Source organism: Cydia splendana, chromosome 15, assembly GCF_910591565.1.
Source record: "Cydia splendana chromosome 15, ilCydSple1.2, whole genome shotgun sequence".
NCBI classification, from domain to species: domain Eukaryota; kingdom Metazoa; phylum Arthropoda; class Insecta; order Lepidoptera; family Tortricidae; genus Cydia; species Cydia splendana.
Window position 1 is genome coordinate 8,535,294 of NC_085974.1, and position 21,709 is coordinate 8,557,002.

Genomic DNA, 21,709 nt, shown 5'->3' on the forward strand with positions numbered 1-21,709 from the left:
ACAGAAACGAAATGCTACTATAAAAGTGGGTTAGGTTAGGTTAGAACTGCGATCCTCACAGAACCGAAATGCTACTAAAAAGTGGGCTAGGTTAAGTTTCAACTGCTACCCATACAGATACGAAATGCTACTAGAAAAGTGGGTTAGGTTAAGTTTGAACTGCGACCCATACAGAAACGAAATGCTATCATAAAAGTGGGTTAGGTTAGGTTTGAACTGCGACCCTTACAGAAAAGAAATGCTACTAGAAAAGTGGGTTAGGTTAGGTTTGAACTGCGACCCTTGCAGAAAAGAAATGCTACTAGAAAAGTGGGTTAGGTTAGGTTTGAACTGCGACCCTTACAAAAAAGAAATGCTACTAGAAAAGTGGGTTAGGTTAGGTTTGAACTGCGACCCTTACAGAAAAAAATGCTACTAGAGAAGTGGGTTAGGTTAGGTTTGAACTGCGACCCATACAGAAACGAAATGCTACTAGAATAGTGGGTTAGGTTAGGTTTGAACTGCGAACCTTGCAGAAAAGAAATGCTACTAGAAAAGTGGGTTAGGTTAGGTTTGAACTGCGACCCTTGCAGAAAAGAAATGCTACTATAAAAGTGGGTTAGGTTAGGTTAGAACTGCGACTGTTACAGAAATAAAATGCTACTGGAAAAAGGTGACGAAGTGGATTAATTAATTTAATAGGATAACGATAATTATATTAAATATTTGCACATTTTTAATTAAAATGTGGTTACAATTTTGGTGGTCATTTACTATTTTTGGGTTTACAATGATTATTTTGGTGTCATTTTCTTTAATAGGATAGCAAGATGTAAAAATTTGGTTATCATTTCACATTAAAATGGGGTTTGAAATTTGGTAATCATTTAGTATTTTTGGGTTAATAATGATTAGTTTGGTGTCATTTCCTTTAAAAGGATAGTAAAGTGTAATAAAATTGGTAATCATTTCACATTAAAATGGTGTTATAATTTTGGTGATCATTCATTATTTTAGGGTGGTAAAATAGATTTTTTTGGTATTAAATTTTACTAAATCTGGTGATCAGTTAAATAGCAGCCTTTTATATACCCTATACATTATTTTATATCGAAAGGGAAAGTATTTAGATCGAAAAATAACTATTTAGATCTAAATTGGCAGTTAGTTACCTACTTTATATAAAAAAAATCAGTTCTCTTTTTTAAATGCACGCTGATTTGTAATTAAAAAATACCTAATTCAAAGCATCTTGTGATTTAACGCACCTCTTTGTGAGCAAAGCTTTATGCGTAACACGCCTAGCAAATTTATCGAAATCTGCGGGTACCTTTCCGTCAGATGACGTAACGCAAACACGTGAATGGTTGCCAATAGCCGCGTGTTAATTAAATTGATCACTTAATTTGTCCAATAACTGCCTTTGATGCATGTCAAATTGATGGATTGGATCAAAGAATATAATACTCACTAGGAGAAGAACGGTAACTCCATACAAAAAAATGTCCCCAACCGTTTATACGTTTATACTAGTGGCGCCGTCTTTGTGTACCAATGGAACTAAAGTTGACAACCGGTTTAGCCTGGCGGGTATTGGTAGGTAGTAATTCTGTTGATAAACATATTTGTTATCTTCATATCACGAAATATATGCAAGATGCAAATATTACCCCTTGTTTGTGGTATTATCAATTGATTTAAATAAAAGGCATGTTTATGTTTATAACATTATATATATTATTTATTAAAAAATGTTTTACATATAAAAATATACACTGAAAACTGGCAACTGGCAACTTAATAAAAAAATAGACATTAATAAAGCGCATTCACAAAGTTTTCAGTACCTTTTATACAAATAACATTAGGCATGCCTACCTATTACACTTTACACACAGATACACTACACTTTACATACGGCATTTTACACAGATTTCCAACTTGTATTCATACATTTCTTCACGGTTAATTAATACGCTTTCCAGATGCGTTATGACTCGGTTCCTTCTGAACCCACTAAAGTTGTAAATTTCACTCTGGCTGCTTCAACAGCCGTTGCTCCGCATTTAGCACATTTTCTATGTGCATTGCTGTAATCCATGTAGGTACAGACTTACAGTCTTAAGTGGTACGTAGCGGTACACGTTGTATGTATTATTTAAAGAGTTAATAAATAAAATTTTCGTTATGAACTTTAACCACAGCAGTTGGACAGAGTCATTGACAAATATATTTTTTATTATGGTGGGTAGACGTACCTACCCTCCATATATTTTATGAACATTGATAAAGACAGTTGGAAGCAAATATTCATTATAAAACTTAATCGCATGTAATTAAGTTTTAAGCGTTTTAAGTCCCGTTTTATGATTAATATTGTATAAAATTCGTGATAATTTAAATCAGAGTTGGGAGCAATGTTGCTGTAGAAAAATGTTTTTATTTTTATTACTCGCAACTTTTTCCCGGAGGCCAACGCACACATAGAAGATTAAGGCGCACATATGCGCAATTATTTGGGGACATAACTTTCTTAGGAAGTGAACAGGCCTTGGATTGGATAAAAAAATTCACGCGCTCTACCAATTACAAATGAAAACCGATTTTCAGAAGGAAATATATTTTGATGTTGACGGACTTATAAACTGACACAAGAGTGATGTTATAATTTGTTTGATATTTATTACTGTAGGTTGTTAAGAGATAAATTATATCTACTTACTCTTCAAAAACATTCCACTTATTTTACATCAGTCGGAAAAGTATATTCAGTCATTTTGTACTCATATCGACTCTGACAGATTTGTAGTTAGAAAAACTATATGAAATGAATTTTGTAGATAATAAGACAGTTGACGTATTCGTACTTCATCTCTAAGCCAAGCCAGTCTCCAGGGTTAATGTCTTATTGGATCATTTCCAAGCAAAACTCGATCATCGCGAACGAAGTACAATATAAGGAGACGAGAGGGCCTCTTAATGGAAGTTTGTTCTTGCGAATGTAAAAGCGATAACAAATTTACCTTATGGAGTGTAATAAGTGTTAACAGATGAATAAATTCCAAAAGTTAGATGTTAAATATTCATAACACACAACAGTCATGTTCTTAGGGGAGTATTCACCATCTATCATAGCTCTCATCGCCTTATGGCATGAGAAGATGGATGATGGATAATTATTTACGTACTTTATGTGTCATATGTATGGTACACAGGACACACCTCATGGAAACACATTGAGACTGGACTCCTAAGAGTAGTTAAGGTACAGTCAGCAGCAGTAATCGCTAAGCGGGCGAGGTGTTCAAAATGATCTTGACGCTACTTTATTGTTAACAGAATAAGAGCGCGTCAAGGTAATTTTGAACATCTCGCCCGCTTAGCAACTTCTGGTGCTGACTGTACGACCAAGAAGAGGCATAATCACTGGAGATTTGTAAACGAAAATTTTATTTCAGATAAAATTTAAGGAACTGGAAACGATTGCAGTGATTTCGTATAATTTATAATTCATATCAAAAATTCCTCCAAGTGTACTCAGTAATTGAGTTTCAAACTTCAGCCAAAAGATTTACAATTTATAAGAATTTAAGTCCGCGTTTAAAATACAACAATAAGAAAAAAAGCTCGGACAAAATCCCGCTTTTGTACATTTTCTTTACAACGGCTTTTATAAATAAATACCACGTAGCGCCTAGTTAATTACCGCCCGCAACAATACAGCTAACAATAAAATTTGCATTTATATCGAGTCGCAAAATGAAATTAAATCGAATGGTTGACCCATGTAAAGCTGGCCCGAAATGAACCCAAAATTAACACTGTTTGCTAGCATAACAACGTCCAAATTTAACTCCCATGCGGTCGCCGGGAGTGGTTATTAATGGTTTCAGACAAATTGGGGAACAGTTTGTCGATCTACAGGTAATTTTAGATGTCCTCGGTGAATGTTAGACTTTTACTGTTTAAATTACTACCTAGGTATTTTCCACGTTAAAACATGTTCAAGTTATATAGATTCGAGATTCTTTAGCGTTCTTTTGTTATGTCTTGGCATTTTCCAACAGATAACACAACAAAATAATTTGAGGTTAATGTAAGTTTCCCGTGATACAACTAGCCGCAGGGTGAATCTATTATAAAATAAACAACCCTCAGATTAATTAAAACCAAAATATTACTTTGCTAATCCGCGAAAAGATAACGTGCTAGTCAATCAGTGCTAACTTGTTATACTCACTTGCGTATTTTTTGCATGCAATTAATGTTCCCCCCATGTACCCTCAGATTACATGTTAGTGTTCTGAGAAACTGTAAAAATATCGTAAAATTGAAAGAACACTACAATTTTATTCGTTTATACGTGTTACCGGCTTCCAATCCGCGCAAGCTGTCGCGCCGGCGTTACTCATAACGATGTGTCCACGTGTGCACTCTGCACTCTCATATATTTGTTCCTTTTATTTATTTTGTAGAGTTATTGCTTTAAACACGTGATAGAATTGCTGGGGGTGTAGTCAAGAGAACAATCTTAATATATCTAAACTTGGTCAAGCAGATCTTGTCAGTAGAAAAAGGCGGCAAATTTGAAAAATGTAGGCGCGAAGGCATATCGTCACATAGAAAATTTGAATTTCGCGCCTTTTTCTTCTGACAAGATTTGCTTGACCATCTATATACAGGGTGATTCAGGAGACGTGAGCAGGACTAACACTGCGCATATCGTTAATTATAAGCAACTGTTTCGTATCAGTATTAGTGAGGTTAACGTTAATTTTCTAGTCGTGTTGAAAAAAAAGTTATTAATTTTTTCACGACATGCATGGTCACCCTAAAATTAGAATTCTAAGCTACCGATATTCTGTGTCAAATTGAATGTCATCAGTGTCATCACGGTCTGGTTATTTTTGAAAACTCGTATCTCACTCAAGTTTGACAGTTTATTTTCTTCGTAATCAAAATGCCATTACGGTTAAAGAGGTTTTATGTTTATTAATTAGGTCCTGTAGGGTGACCATGATTGTTGAGATTAGAATTAAATTTGCCCTCACCAAAAAGTTAAAAAATAGGTAATAGTGTGGTTGATTCTCCTAAATACGACGGTGATCGATCAATTATCAGTTACTGAGTGTGCAGGATTAGTCCTGCTCACTTCTCATGAATCATCCTGTATAAGCGCCAGACGAAAAGTTATCTATAGGGATGACAGATGCGACGAAAAGTGACGTGATCGTTTCCTTTCCATATACAATACTTATTTAAGTAGTTTGGCGTTTTCTATAAACGATTGGCACTTGGCTAGTGGTACAGTTGTCGATAGAAATATCTGACAAAACAATTGTCAAACAGACTTTCTGATCAAAACATTTGATTACCGTACGGCATGCGTGGTCAATTTGTGACTACTGACTTTATGCAGATAGTACAAGCACCGCCTTTATACAATAGGGTATTATACTGTATTTAAAATAAATTATTTTACACCATGCATGATTAAAGCACCAGATAATTATTAGAAAAACACAGATAGGAGTATTTTTAAACACAAGTTCTATTTAATAAATCGGATAGAAATATAAACAGTAGGCGAGTTGACCGTGTCGTCACGATGTAATGTTTCATATAAATTCCATATTAGCAAATCGTTTTGACAGTTCTATAAAAGTAACTGATTTTACTAGTAGGAAAATACCCTATTCAAGGTGCGAATAAGAAGAAGGCAATAAGTGTCCGAGAAAGGGGAACAGTAACACTACTTTTAGCTATTCTTTGTTGAGATCTTTAATTGCAATTTGGAACACAGTGCGGTTTTAACACTTCAAGTAGCAATTGAGGTAGGTCTCCTGAAGGGTCCATCACCTCTGACTGACGTCACTAAGTTTTATGTTTTACATGCAACCAAGTTCATACCTTATTTCATTGGACTAAAGAATGATAGTTGAAGATTGTAACGTACACAGTTTTATGTGTCCTTCTCTATGCACACTTTAATATTTAGAACATATAAAATAAGTCAACTCTTTCATACTATGCAAATTAAACTACTTATCGTGACAGGCAATCTCTTTACAGTCCTTTTAGCATTTCAAATGATTGTAAATTTTATTCGTAAACATCAATGATAAAGTTTACGGCTCGTATCTGTTAAATGCATCTAAACAAAATATCATCCTCAAACCATCTAACTCAGACCAACGTGCTTTATTGTCAAAGCGGAGACAATAGCAGTCTTTGAGGGCATCGTAAAAACAATAATGGAAGGATGCTTAATCGTCGACTGGTCAAAGAACAATATTTCATCTCGACAGAACGGTCATTTCCGTTTGTTACGTTTGTAGATGTGGCAAATCAGACGATCGCTTTTGTTGTGTGTTTGCACAAAGAGCGCCACAATTTTTCCCGTTAGCGGAATGCCTTTTCATTTCCGTACGTGTCTTGTATTTATTTATTGAATCGTGAAACGTACTCGTAGCAGTAAAGTAGATAGCAAAGCGTTAACGATTCTAGACTTCCATTATATAATGGTTAGTACCTGGTTTGTGCATGTAGGTATAATACGAATAAGATTACATTCTACTACATGTTTACTACATGTAAGGTATGTAAGGGTTCCATTCTATTAAAGTTGTTTTCAAGACGGATCATGATCATGTCGTTTTGGCGAAATATGTAGCGTTAATATTATGAAATATACCTATATGTATGTACATAGTTTCCTTTTTTTTCGATTCTTGGACTTCAAAACATCGGTAAATCGCTGCTAATTCTGCTATTTCTTGTTTTTTTGTTGTTTATGTATTGTTATTAGGTGGTACTTATACCTACATATATCGTCGTTTAAGTAGGTACTTATTATAGTCTATTTCGACCTTTTGGACATAATATACATTTCGTTTTAATCGTAACTCCGCAATATTAATAAAAAAGCAAATTAAAAATTCTAAAAATAAATTCTAAAAGATATTTAAATCTTATATCGCCGGTCTAAAGCGTGATTATGGCATAACAACTGTAGGTCAATTGTCGGATACACATTCTGTATCGGGAAATGAATTAAAAATGTATTGTTTGCCTGCGCTCGCTTGCACAAGCACCGCGTAAGATTAGTTAGAGGGCGACAAACTGATAATCCAATCTCTTTAAATTAAATTAATATTAAATTGGTTCTCGCTGAATTCAGCCACTGGATAACGCGCGCCAATGTACTTTATTACCAAATCAGACAATATCAGTGATTTGAGAGCGTCGTAAAGAGAATGAAAAGGATCTTAATGGTCAGTTAGGAGTAAAATATGTTTTATGTGCGCCAGTAACGTTTCAAAAGATCTTTAGCGTCATCTTGCGCGCCTTTAAACAGACTATTCTCATGCGATATGCGTGCATTGGGAACCGTAAAGTATGTTAACTACACATGCGGGCTTTGTCGATGGCAAATTTATCATGCGTTGCATGTCGTTGTTCTTACGTGTAATCGTTTGAATATGTGTAAGTACTTATTGATGCGTTGATGACATTTAGGCCAGATAATAGTGACCTGTATCTGTGGCCCTCCCTAATAAAGTTGAAGGCCCTAGGGGCTAATCCCTGTAAGAGCTTATACGCATTTGCATACATAACTATTTGTATTTTTGTCATGGATGTTTTCAATGCATTCCTGTATTTATTTACCAACAAGAGAGTGTGCACAAGTCTCATGCAAGTTGTTCATGTTACAGCCATTGTTCATTTTTGTTTTGGTCGATCTCTGCGAAATCGGCTCCAGCATGTTTACTTAGGTTTATTTAATTTTATGTCATATAGGCCATTTCAACGAGCCAGTTTATATCAATAATTTGAACAGTGTGTATACAAATCTTCAACAACTATAAAACGTACAAATAATGCTAAGAAAAGGAACTTGGTGTTAAGTCAAACCACATATTTAAAGAGAATGTAAACACAAAACTATGTGACTACAAATTATTATACTTACAAATTGGTCATTATTTGTCGAATTACCGAGTCACGTGATAAACATTTCATGGATTAGGAATATCGACATAAAAGTATTACTTATTCCGTATAGTCGTATTCTAAGTTTTCCCTCTGGCCGAAACCCAAATCATCGAAAATAAACCGGTTCCATCGACTGTAAGATTGTAACCGCGCAATGGCACTGTAATGTTTTATTAGATCCATACCCCCGGGACGAAAACTTACATAAAGCCCTTGAATTATGAACAAGAATGTTATCTGTTCAACCTTTTCAGTGTTCCGTTGTCACACAGAGAACCCTTATAATTTTGTCTTGTATTTTATCTGTCGGAAGGAGAATTTATTACCCTTACCCATAAAACATGCAGGTTTATAGGGGCGTGTTAGGTTTGGGTAGTCTATCAATGAATGCATTAGTGCCAAGTTTTCACGATAATTTATTGGCACAAAACGTTACGTTTAGGAATGGACTTTATTTATACCACTCAGTGGCGCCGTTTCCTGTTTTGTGTGACCTTTTACATTTTCATTTTTTTTCTTCACTAATATATGCGATTTCTATCAACGATTGTCGTCTTGGTTAGGTTAGACTCTATCTACATAGCATAAGTCAGTATAATTTTCCTAGAGCTTATATTAGATCGGTCCATCTTGATATTCTTGATAGTTACCAAGATGATTCTCTTACCCAACTGCTTATAAGTTGGGTAAGACCCACTTGCACAACCCCACTAATCCGGGGCTAAGCGGTGAAACCGTTAACCCAGTGTCAAATTGTACTGGTAACCATGGTAACTCCAGGTTTAACCAGTTAACCCTGGGTCAGTGGAATGGTGCAAGTGTTCCTAAGAGAACCAACTTACTGGCATTCTTCTCAATGATATGTGTTTGTTCCAGGTCCTTCTAGTCCACGAAGCGTCGAAAGGCAGTTTCTCCCGCGTGTTCGACCTGGAGGCGGGCGACGAGACAGAGCCCGGCACGCCCAGAACCTCCCCATACGAGAGTCGCTTCCCCATCAACATAGGGATCACCGGCTATGTAGCCACCACGGGAGAGGTTAGTCACACTTTTTTTTCTTAGCCTATTTGTGTGTCCAGTGGGACACTGGGCAAAGGCCTCTCCCCTGGTTCTCCATGACTCCCGATTTAGCGCTTCCTCCGGCCAGTTGTTAAGGAAGGCGTTAAAGTCGTCCCGCCATCTCCGCCTGGGCCTGCCCCGCCCACGCTTCTTCGTCGGCATCTACTTGGTGGCTATGCCATCTTTCCGGATGCATGCGATAGACGTGGCCAGCCCAGTTCCATTTGAGCCTGGCGGTTTTTTTGCCAACGTCAGCAATGCGAGTTTTGGAGCGCAGCGTGGTGTTCCGGACGCGATCGATCCTTTTAACACCTAAAATGCTGCGCTCCATAGCGCTGCGTTTCTTGCTGTTGGTCATCGCTTGCGTCTTTGCACGATTCATTTGAAGTCCAACCTGAAGGCTTGCGTTGGTCAGTCTTGGAGCATTTGCTGAAGTTCCGCTTCAGAGGAAGCAAAGAGAACAATGTCGTCGGCGAAACGAAGGTTCGATAACCTTCTATCGCCAACGACTACCCCACTAGTCTCCCAGGAAACCGCCAGGCTCTTGAAAATTTCTTCAAGTGTGCTAGTGAATAGTTATTTTATGATGATGTGTTCACGTTTAACTTGGGTTAGCATGAGGGAAGAATGTGGAACACGCTTTGGACTATTCGCAGGCATTTTTTTAGGCATTGGTCTCCCGTTAGGTACTGCATTTGCTGCAATGCAATGTGATGACGTATGCAGCGTACGGCATCTGATGGAGACAGACGTTTTAAAACTACCTCTATATTATTTAACGCGTTTTTTGGAATCAAGTCATACGATACTTTTTTATTGGAAAACAAACGTTATGTAACATCGTAGGTACCTTACATTTATTCGAAACTCTGTCATGTCTAATAGCTAGTGAACATTAAAGCGTAATAACGTGCAGGCTATGCAAAGCTTTGCGCATAGATTACGTAATGATATTAGCATAGTATCAAAGCATAGATCGACACATTCTGTATCCAATTTTACACACTACGATTGGAACGTCCCTCGGAAATCTTTGAGAAATATAAATAAAAATCGCAAAATGAGCCAACAAATAGCATACGTTGCATTGCTGACGCAAGTATGTTCCCACCTTAAAGTCGCCAGAATTCGAGTAGAAAGAAAATACCCTTAAACGCCGGAAGGCAGGAAGGATCGCAACCGATTACACTTTCCTTCTACATTATTCCCATCCGTTTTCCACTTTATTCCAACCTTGTTCCACAAAAGACACTGAATTGGATTGTTCCTCCAATAAAGCTATAAAAGTTATACTTTAACGGTTCCCATTTAGGCACTTTCCAAAGCGATTGCTCAGATCTCAAACTAAGTGAGAAAGATAAAGCAACTACAATCCGATGCTAAAAACTTGAAACAAAAAGTTTGAAACAGATTTCCCTGAATAGCTTGCCCTTTGGAATATCTTTTTGTAATGGGCTTCATACTTTGTGTTTTAAAGTAACATTAGGGCCAAACAATATAATAATACAATATCATCATCTCGGATTTTTTTGTAAATATTAGAATATGAACGTTTTCGCAAATAATTAGAACAAATGGTTTGGTAAACACTTTTGTTATTTTTAAGTAGACACTGAGCGTATGATTTTCAAAATTCAAAATTAACCAAAATTAGCTAAACATTGGATAGAGGTCTTGATAAGTAGGTACACGTGGAACAAGATTTCTGGAAGAACGTACGTAGAAACTATTAAATGGTGGATAGATTAGTAGCATCAGCAACTCCACTGGGTATTCCACATTCGTGCCAAGTGCTCTGGCTTAAGCTCTGGCTTAGAGGTTCAAATGCGAATACACGATGTAGATATTTGTGTTGCTCCGTACCTAATTTCCCTATAAATTCCTTAGGGTATTTTATCAAAGCATAATATTAAATCACATCTAATTGTAGATTTTTATTCAAGCAGAAAAATGCTTGCGATGTTAAAAATTCTTGGAATAAAGTTGCATTTATACAAACCATTCTTCGGAATTTGCCGGTGTTAAAAGCCAAGCAGCTCGAGTTTAGTACGACATAATTAAACAGCGAAACAAATCGCGTGCGCGATATATACTTTTCTCTTTTTAAGTACATTACTGAGAAAGAGACGAGTGGTCTATGTCACTTGTCCACCACAGATTTGTCTCCCAAGCGAGCCAGTAATTGCGGGACTAATAGGTGCTTCATAATCTCCCCCGTAATCGCCCTAACCCTTAATCTGTCACGTGGAAGGACACACTTCCTTCGGGATCGCTGTAATATGTCTGCGGTCTCTTACATATTTGTTCCGTAGAATGACGGAGGTAATTATAATATCGTTCTTTGTGAAATCTAATTTTTAGAATTACAAAAGCCTAATTAGAAGTTACACGAACTGGTTTTGATATGCCGAGTATTGTTTAATAGTATTTTTATTCTGATTCTGCAATCTTAATATAAATAGGTAGCGAAACAAGATAAATGTCCTCATGTATATTTTTTAAAGGCCATAAATTACGAGTACATAAAAAATACACTGAACCGTATTATTCTACCTTTGTAGGGTACTAGGGTACAAAGGTAGAAGTAGTCTTTGCTTTCAGTTTGTCATCTGCGGCATACAAGTTAGCGATTACAAAGCAGTTCAGTTTAGGTTAGCAATATTTATAAATGTCAATATAATAATTGTTATTACTTTCGTAAAATTTTACTAAAGATGTGGATGTAACGCTTCCAAGGTTCGGACACGGAACGACCTAACGACTTAAATGTTCCGAGTAAATGTTAGAGGAAGGCTTTGTCTAATATGATAAAGTTGCCTAGATAATATCGACCGGGATATGAACCGTGATTACCTTTGAAACCTAGTCAAACTAACCGTGAATCATTCAAAACTGTTATGATAAAGTTGGGTTTAAGTAGACATAGGTATTATAAACCAATTATTGTTTCTTACAGACTGTGAACATAGCGGACGCGTACCTAGACGCCCGGTTCGACCCTTCGGTCGACGAGGGCACGGGCTTCAAGCACAACACCATCTTGTGTATGGCCATTAAGAACTCAGAGGGCAGGATCATCGGAGTCATTCAGGTAAAATATGCATTTCATGTTTGTTTCATCAGGCTTTAAAAGCTGGAAATACCTATATAGTCGCACCAGTCTGCACGGCATTTGCAACAACAAAGTGCGGCGATGTCATCATTAATGTCAAATTTCCCTGAAAACATGAAGTTAATAATAAAGCTCCTTCTATTTGTTCTGTTGAAGTCGGTGCACATTGCACAATAGTCTAGATGTACTATTAATTTATTTAATCCACATTGCAACCAAGTTGTTTATTTAACGGTTGTAATATTATGGAGTGATCTAAAGTATTATACTGGTTTACGTCATGCAAAGTTTCTCATTTTTTTATAACTGCAAATATTCTTGCGTACTTGTAGGTTTATGGAAAAATGGTCAATATCAATCGAGTTTTGGTTAAAAAAAACCTAGTGAATACTATATCTATTCTACAATTGAACGTTACGAATTCGGCATAAAAACCTTTTTGGCAACAGATTGCTGCTTTATTTGCAGTGAGTTCGAGATGGTTCGAGTTACATTAGATTTATGGCATGGATGGCAATTTCATCAAGGCATTAAATAAAACGGTCCCCTAATGCACGTTTGGACTTGACTAACCCTTTACCAGGCTGACATTTCAAAAATTACAGTCGAATGTCAGTCTTACTTATCTAAAATAGAGCACATGTTTAAAGTGCCGTACGTGGGAAATATATATCCCTTAGCCTGGTAAAGGGTTAAGCATATGCTTAAAAAGTAGGCTATTTGTATTATTTTTACGGCGTTTATATTCTTAGCTGTTATTAGTAACGTTTTTATGGTAGGTATAGATTTTTTTCTTGGACGTTTGTTGAGAATAGAAACCAGGTAAATTATGGGTTTCAAAATGAATACTCGCTATAAGCCTTTTGCAAAATTTTAACTAACTGTAGACGTGCTAACATTTTAACACCGTTTCAACGATAAAATTAAGTCGGATACGAATTCATCCCGCGCTCCAGTACGACTTAATTAACAACTCGGTTAAGGCGTTTAATGTGTCAGCATATGTTGGCCGGAGTCAGTCGGATTGTCGCATATGTCGGCCGGAGTCGGGCGGATTGTCGCATACGGCCGCAATGCGCAACAGCTTTATCACAATAATTCCACTATTACTTCATCAACCTCTTAACTTATACAACTGTATCACTGCAAAAGCAACCTCGGTTTGTGCAAAATAAAGTTCACATTTGGAAGTACTGATACGAGGTTCTGGACGTGAGGTCAAATTGTCAACGGCACCAACTGTAATTCTTAATTTTCTTTAAAAACCTTCTGCGCCAAGCAGAAGTTTTTCAAGTCGTTGCTTGTGGGGGTTCAATGTTTAGTTTAGTTTGGTGCTCTAGTTGGACTTAACGAACCTTAGCCTAGTTCGAAACTGCTGTCTGTTTTTTGTTTCGTTCATTATGGAAACGTCTTTCATTAGGCATTCTCTGTATGATGCTTTAAGTTCCAGTAAGAACTGACTTCTATTTTTATTGACCGATTTTTTTAACATTCATCTCTTAGGGCCTGATGTCTGCTTAATATTTCTCTCTGTGGTCGCTCCCTCATAACTGCGGATCATGGTCATCGGTGGATGTGGATGCTCCACACCTGGTTTTTATGATTTGCCTCCAACGGTGCCTGTTCATCGCGTCTCTCACGACCGAGCAAAAGTTAGTTGAGGATGGGGGCCCTTTTAATTGATCGCTACGGTTTTTACCGGTTACAGTTCACTTCTGACAAAAAAACAGCTGGAGGTCGGAGCTACATTTATTAAATTATCAATAATTTAATTGAAATAAAATATGTAGGTACCAACCGCTTTTTGTCAATTTTATTTATAACTAATTTGACATATTAATTTGTCTGGTTAGTACATATAAAGGGCGTGTTGCGGAAACCGTTCATTCTAATTGCAGCCATTCTTTATTTATTTCAGTACGTGTTTTCGTAAAGGATTGCAACAATCCACACTTTACTCTCTTGGCCGAATAGTTACTCTCATTGCTGGACGAGCGCGGGTAACTCGTGGCCATAGATGATGCCAGTGTAAAGTGACCTAACTATCCTTTATACGCAATCAGATATTCTAATCCTGGTTTCCTCATGTACACCTCGCCTATGCTATACGCGGTTGGAATAACTGACTGTTCACGAATCCCGTTGGGAATAAGGCAGCGCTTTGCTGGACAAAATCAACAAAGTTGTTTTCTCGGCGTTTGAGAAAACACACATATAAAATAACAAAGGTAATTCGACGGTGATGTCGAGGGTACCTTTTCGTTTTTCCGGTAATGGTTATGGATAGTTATTTACTATACACGTGCAAATAGGTAATTCGCAACGAGTTTCGGGAGTGTTTTAAATCGACACGAGTTGTGAAGTCCCTACTTTCTGCACTTGTATCGTAAATAACTATTACAGTACATATGGTGCTACTTATTTAATCAAATGAATAAAGTAATCAAAAATCATTTATTGTCAGGCAACAAAGGCCCTATCTATACATATAATAGTTACCTTACCTTACATGCATGTCAATAATTAAAATTATAATCTTATAAACGTCATTCCACGGGCTGTCCCGTACAAACGCATTTTATTTCCTGTGTTGCGATTTTAATTTCGGCATTGAAAGCAGGCGATTATTTTTTTGTGCATATTTTTGACCATTTGTCATAGAAAAGGAAACTCTTATACCTGCAAATCTTCAGAAAATTCGCGTTTGTACGAGACAAACGGTAGACAATTTCATGGAATCTCCCATTAAAAGGAAAACGCTACTTTTACACTAGGCAGGAATTCTACCTCATGTCACAGTACAATTGTAATAAGCTTCGCGTGAGCTAGAATGCAGCAGAAAGTGTTCGTTAATGCAATACCAGGGTTATTTTACCATCGCTTACATGACCACCACAGCGCATCTTCTAGCAAACCAGTGGAAGCGAGGCCTCGAATCCCGTATAAAATGGTGTATTTTAAATTACACTTAAACTGGTAGCATCGGAAGTGATGTGCATGGAGCATTGTGAATGTTTGTCCAGTAAGCTTTTACGAGGCACTTTTTTCTTCCCTAATTTGTTTTCGGTACAGCTATTGCGGATTTTCTTTCTAGTTAAGCGCTTTTAGATGCATTAGACAAACGAGTTTTAACCCACTTTTTTTAGAGAAAATGGGGCGTTTATTGGTTTCATCGTTATTTATACCAAAAATTTAAATCTATGTAAATTTGACCGAGTGTAATACTTTTTCTAAATCGGTCCATTAAAGTCCAAAACAGATCCCATCATCTGATAATTTTATTTGAACGTTATAAGTAAAACGGGTAAAAATTTCAACCCGTATATTACAAGTTCTAATTTTAATAAAATACATCTTGCAAATAAAATTTGGCTAGAATAATTTCTAAAGTGAATTTAACCATTTTCAGTCCGCCTCATTAATTTACTTTGAATGGTTTATGTAATTGAAACGTGTCATTGGCAAGCTCACTGTGTCATCATTACCTTCTCGTCCGGAGCACTCTTGGCTCTTTATCTCTGAGCCTAGCCATTGTGTATGCCTATTCAGCTCCGCCCTGCCTTGTCATCGGATTTTCGCCCTAATTTAACCTTATCTCAATTAGGTTGAATAAGGGCACCATGACACGTTCGCAGGTGATGTGATTAGTATTAGATCATTTACCTACACACTCCGGCATTTGACCGTCTTACTATGCCTAATGGAAACAATATTAAAGAATGAAAGTTCGTGATTCCTGTTATACAAAAAAAGCGCCTAGTCAGTCAATAGGTAACTAAACCTATACCCCTAAGAATTTCACCGTAAGCTCTGATGAAAACATAAACGTGCCCTTAAAATATTGAACGAACGTAATAAGATTAAGCACGTAAGTGGTTAAAAAATTAGTCTCACAGGAAATAAACCATTACTCTCGCCCGGGACTACCGCGTTAATCCATTATTTAATTTCTATTAAACTCCTATTACACGGTCTCTTAGGAAATGAACAGGATTAATTTAGCTATGCAATACTGATTAGATAAATCTACATAGCGTTTTCTGGGAAAGAGAAGCTCCATTATAAAAGCGAAATAGCGAAGCAAAGGACTCCTCAGAAAGAACCGTAAGCGATAGGCCATGAGATTTGGGATCGCATTTCATATCTGCTGGCATGATCCGAGCGGTCGTAAATAAACCTAATTTATAGGCACAGCAGCGTAATAAATATCTAGGCACTAGATCCTAAAAGCCTTTGGAGAACGAAATGCTTGGAATCTGAGTATTTATCATACAGAAAATATGTTTTAGCGCATTTCATTTCGATATTTTGACGTGGAAATCTTTTAACGTCAAGCTTATGAGAAGTATAAGCGATATTACTTTTAAAGCGAGCTATTAAAATCTGTCTAATGATTAAAGTTTCATATATCAAGTGTCGTGTAAGATTTGTGCTAATACTACATTCCATGTAACATTATTACAATAATGGAATGTAATATTTTATAAGAACATCGTTATGCAATTGTTGGGATGATGTGAACGCGGCATATGAAATGCGTGTATTATCACAAAGCACATTTCAATTTAGTTAAGGACTTGGTGTCCTATTAAGTCTTGAATTTGTAAAGATATAGATGTGAATTTCCACCATCATCACCTCATTAAAACCAAAAGATGTCCACTGCTGGATAAAAATGTCTTGAACTCATCCCTTGCTGACACCTGGAAATTTTTGAGATCGCTTGGCATTGGTAAAGGTAAACCTGATATAGATTCTTCTTCTTTTACATTAAACCAGTTAAATTCGCATTTTTCTAAAACATCAACTCTCAATCCATTAATCAAATTCAAAACTTTATCTCTCATTGCCTCTTTTACTTCTCCAGATATCGTTCCTTTTACTTTTTCTCCTGTCGCCATTGAAGAAATCCGCAAAATTATAGTATCAATTAAATCTAAGGCCGTTGGCCATGATAATGTCAGTCGTCTTATGATTATTCACATTCTGGACAGCGTCTTGCCAGTTATTGCTCACATAGTCAATACTTCTCTACTCACTGGCGTTTTCCCATCATGCTGGCGTAAGGCGTTTGTCATCCCACTCCCCAAAATTAATAATCCGAGCTCACTTAGCCACTTTCGTCCCATATCTATTCTCCCGTTTCTGTCCAAAATACTGGAGGCCGCGGCCCACAAACAGATCTCACACTTTGTTCATAGCAACAGTCTCCTTTCACCGCTGCAGTCTGGTTTCCGGTCTGGACACAGCACCACCACCGCTCTACTTAAAGTTACAGAGGACATAAGACTCGGTATGGAATCTTCCAAAGTTACGGTATTAGTGCTGATAGATTTCTCCAACGCCTTTAATGCGGTAGACCATGACCTACTTTTGGCTGCTGGCTTTGGTTTGCGGGTTTCTTCAGATGCCACAAAGTGGTTCTTTTCATATCTTTCCGATAGAGCCCAGGCAGTCCGTGCCAGCCGCTCGTTATCTGATTGGTCTGAACTGAGTACTGGAGTACCTCAAGGCGGTATTCTCTCTCCTTTTCTCTTTTCAATTTTTATTAATCTTATTACCGCCAAGATTCGATGCTCTTACCATTTGTACGCAGACGATCTTCAGCTGTACGCGCAAGTTGACGTGGAAGATATAAACACGGCTATCTCATCAATAAATGCTGACTTGGATTACATCGCCGAGTGGTCTGCTAGCTTTGGCATTTGTGTAAATCCAGCTAAATGCCAAGCCATAATTTTAGGTAGCCAGTGGCAAATGTCTAGGTTGAGTACAGACAGTACCTGTTGCTCCGATCCTTTTTGAGGATACTGTAATTCCGGTGAGCAGTCGGGTTAAGAATCTCGGATTAGTTTTAGATTCCAACCTTTCCTGGTCTGGTCAGCTCTCGGAGACAAGTCGGAAGGTCACAGGTACACTTAGAACTCTATATAAATTTAAAAACTTTCTGCCTGTAAGCACGAAAAAAATGTTAGTGCAGTCCTTAGTGTTACCAATAATTGATTACGGGGATGTGTGTACTACTAATGCCACTCAGGAATCACTCAATAAACTAGACCGTCTACTCAATAACTGTATTACATTTATATTTGGACTTCGTAAATACGATCATGTCTCCTTTTACCGCCGGCAGCTCAACTGGCTCTCCATCCGTCGTCGTAGGTCCTTTCGGATCCTTTGTATCCTATTTTCGATCCTGTTTGAGCCTTCTGCTCCTGGATATCTCAAAAGTAAATTCGTCTTCGATACTCCTCGTCCAGGATGTGAGCTGCGTACCTCCCGCGTTCTCAAACTGACCATACCTTCTCACCGTACTGGTTTTATGACTAATTCTTTCGCCGTCCAGGCTAGTCGTCTTTGGAATTCACTCCCTCTAAATATTAGACAAGCTCCAAGTAAGTTTTCTTTTAAGCGGTTGTTGCGTAAGCATTTGCTAAAACAAGAGTTCGAATAATATCCATCATTATTATATTTATAGTATGTATTGTATAAATATGTAGTAGTTTATATATATTTTATTTATTTATGTAGTTTATATGTATAGTTTGCTTTTTTTATATTCACTGAATAGGTAGGTATATTTCTCTCTCTGCACCAATTGTAGATGTCTGTTTGGCCCTATGGTTGACTGGTAGAGAATGCCATTTGGCATTAAGTCCGCCATTTGTACATTTTTGTATATACTTTGTGCAATAAAGTTTAAATAAAAAAAATAAATAAAAATCTATCCCAGAAAACTTCACAACAACAACAACTTTTTAACAATAACTTCAATCTCTCAATTTTCTGTACGACGACTCTGTACTTCTAAAATATGAAATATTCGACTTATATTTTTTGTTGAACTTATTGTAATTATTACCAGGCACAGTTAGTATCAAAAGTGAAAACTTTCAGACTACTTATGTGTCAGAAATATCTGATAGCTTAACGAATCGAGATGTCTCTATATATAGAATAATTAAACTGTCGCGGATACTTTTGAACGCGAACATAGAGATATATTACTATTGGAAAAAGTAATCGAGAATGGCAGATATTTTTGGCGAGTTGTTTCAATACACTGTACATAAATATAATACTTAATTTTTATAACTCACAATTTCTCTCTTTGATTACAGTTAGTAAATAAATTCGATGAGCTGCTGTTCACGAAGAACGATGAAAACTTCGTGGAGGCGTTCGCGATATTCTGCGGGATGGGCATCCACAACACGCACATGTACGAGAAGGCCATTACGGCCATGGCCAAGCAGAGCGTCACTCTTGACGTGAGTTCATCTTTTTCCATATCGTATAAACTATGGGAAAGGTTATATTATAACCTTTCCCATAGTTTATACGAATAGCCAGGTACTTATCTCTTAGACTGCTCGAGAAACTGAAAACGGTGAAAAATAGAGAGACTACTCCTAAAAATACGTGTGATACCTCATTAGATTCGTCATGATGCCTAGAAAAATGTATTCGAAGCGTGTAGGTACATATTAGTACACAAAAAATATCAAAAGTTATAAACAAAAAAAGTAGATATTTTTTATTTCCCAATATCTCAAAAAGTATTAATATTACACGCTTCGAATACATTTTTCTAGGCATCATGACGAATCTAATGAGGTATCACACGTACTTATTTTTAGGAGTAGTATCTCTATTTTTCACCGTTTTCAGTTTCTCGAGCAGTCTATTTCATTAAAAAGCGAATGCCCACTGTTTTAAATACCTACACAATAACACAATATAGATATATATAGATATATATAGAGTGACCTTGAACAGGCGGGTAGTTGACCGCACGCGCCGGCGAATCAACGCTAGGGTTGACTACGCGCAGACAGGGGCGTATTTACCCTAGGGCCATTCGGGCCATGGCCCGGGGCGCAATCCGTCAAGGGCGGCGTATGCCCCTGGCGGATTGCATTTTGTTTTTCTTCCTTGACTTTTGGGGCGGCGAAACTTATTGGCCCGGGGCACCAAATTTCAAAATACGCCCCTGCGCGCTGAGTATTTTTTCTGACGAACTCTGCCTTTTTAGATGCACATATAGAGGTCATCACAGCCATGGTAGGGCAAAGCGTTACGAGTGTGTAATTAAAAAAGTTTCTGCTCAATCTAGCTCAGCTCTAATGCGCTCGATTTTTAAAATTAGTTTTGTAGAAAAATGAAGTTTCGATTTTCCCGTGGTTGGAAGCTTTAATATTTCTTTCGATATTCGCTTGCTCGTTCTAAAAATAGAGTGTTTTTAATCTTCTAATTTACCAGACTTCTTAGGTTAAGCAAAACTTTCAGATGACAAAATAACACATTTTCACTTCAACAAATTTGGTTTCAGGTTTTAAGTTACCATGCATCCGCTACATTAGATGATGCACAGCGGTTACGAGTAAGTAATGTAATTGTCTTTTTTTCACATTTATTTGCTTTGCCAAACATGCTTTAACCATAATTTAGTTTTATATGAAATGTTATTATTATTAATACGGCATGATCATCCATTACCTATCGCCCCTTCTATCTTTCCTCTGTCCTTCCTAAGGTAATTAGCAGTAATATTGGGTGCATTATTACCGATTAACAAATATTTAAGTAAATATACATATACATGCAATTCTACTAACTAGATTAAGAGTCGGTTGCACCAAACTGTTCGTATCGTTAAAGAGTTCGCTAAATTTTTATGTATGGAAAGTTTCATTGTAAAGCACCGGGGCGCGCCGGCTGACGTTGATCAGTCTGTCAATTGTGGTTGGTGCAACTGGCCCTAAGATCGCATGTACGTACGGTATGAAATGTCCAATGTAAAGTAAACCTTAAATGGCTCAATAATTATAGTCTGTGACTGAACATTAGCGTCATCATTTACTCGTAGTTATATTTCCAGACGCTGAGGATAGCCTCGTCTGCCCACTTCAGCCTCCACGAGCTGGAATTCGACGACATCCACATGAGCGACGACGACACGCTCACCGCTTGCCTCCGCATGTTCCTTGACCTGGACTTTGTGGAGCGGTTCCATATCGACTACAGCGTGCTGTGCCGGTGGCTGCTCAGCGTTAAGAAGAACTACCGGAATGTGACTTATCATAATTGGAGACACGCTTTTAACGTCGCGCAGATGATGTTCGCTATTTTAACTGTGAGTACCTTCTTTTATATGATGGTTGACTTATCATCTTACTCTTAGACCTGGACTTTGTGGAGCGGTTCCATGTTGACTACAGCGTGCTGTGCCGGTGGCTGCTCAGCGTTAAGAAGAATTACCGGAATGTGACTTATCATAATTGGAGGCACGCTTTTAACGTCGCTCAGATGACGTTCGCTATTTTAACTGTGAGTATCTCCTTCTATTTCCATGCAAGTATAGGCATGTATTGAGGAGGAATGCCATATAGGCAAAAGGATGTTAGGGATGAATGTTGATGGACGGAGAAAGGATGGTAGACCCAAAAAACGATGGATGGATTGTATGAAAGAGGATATGAGAAAGAAAGGAGTGAGTGCTGAGATGGAATTGAATGGAAGAGAAAAACATGTTGTGCCGAACCCACATAACGTGGGAAAAAGGCA

General features: G+C 37.4%; 1 protein-coding gene across 9 annotated transcripts in view; it reads left to right on the forward strand.

Annotated features, from left to right (window-relative positions):
- LOC134797521 (dual 3',5'-cyclic-AMP and -GMP phosphodiesterase 11-like) overlaps window positions 1–21,709 on the forward strand; it is a 251,840-nt gene that overhangs the window by 222,449 nt on the left and 7,682 nt on the right. For 4 of the 9 annotated variants that reach the window (XM_063769772.1, XM_063769775.1, XM_063769780.1 and 1 more), the window contains exons 11-15: window positions 8,851–9,009; window positions 11,987–12,121; window positions 19,264–19,413; window positions 20,475–20,534; window positions 21,012–21,278. In XM_063769772.1, coding sequence (XP_063625842.1) covers window positions 8,851–9,009; window positions 11,987–12,121; window positions 19,264–19,413; window positions 20,475–20,534; window positions 21,012–21,278 — 771 coding nt within the window. The remainder of the gene's footprint in view (window positions 1–8,850; window positions 9,010–11,986; window positions 12,122–19,263; window positions 19,414–20,474; window positions 20,535–21,011; window positions 21,279–21,709) is intronic. The other 5 variants (XM_063769773.1, XM_063769778.1, XM_063769776.1 and 2 more) reach the window with 3 other exon arrangements.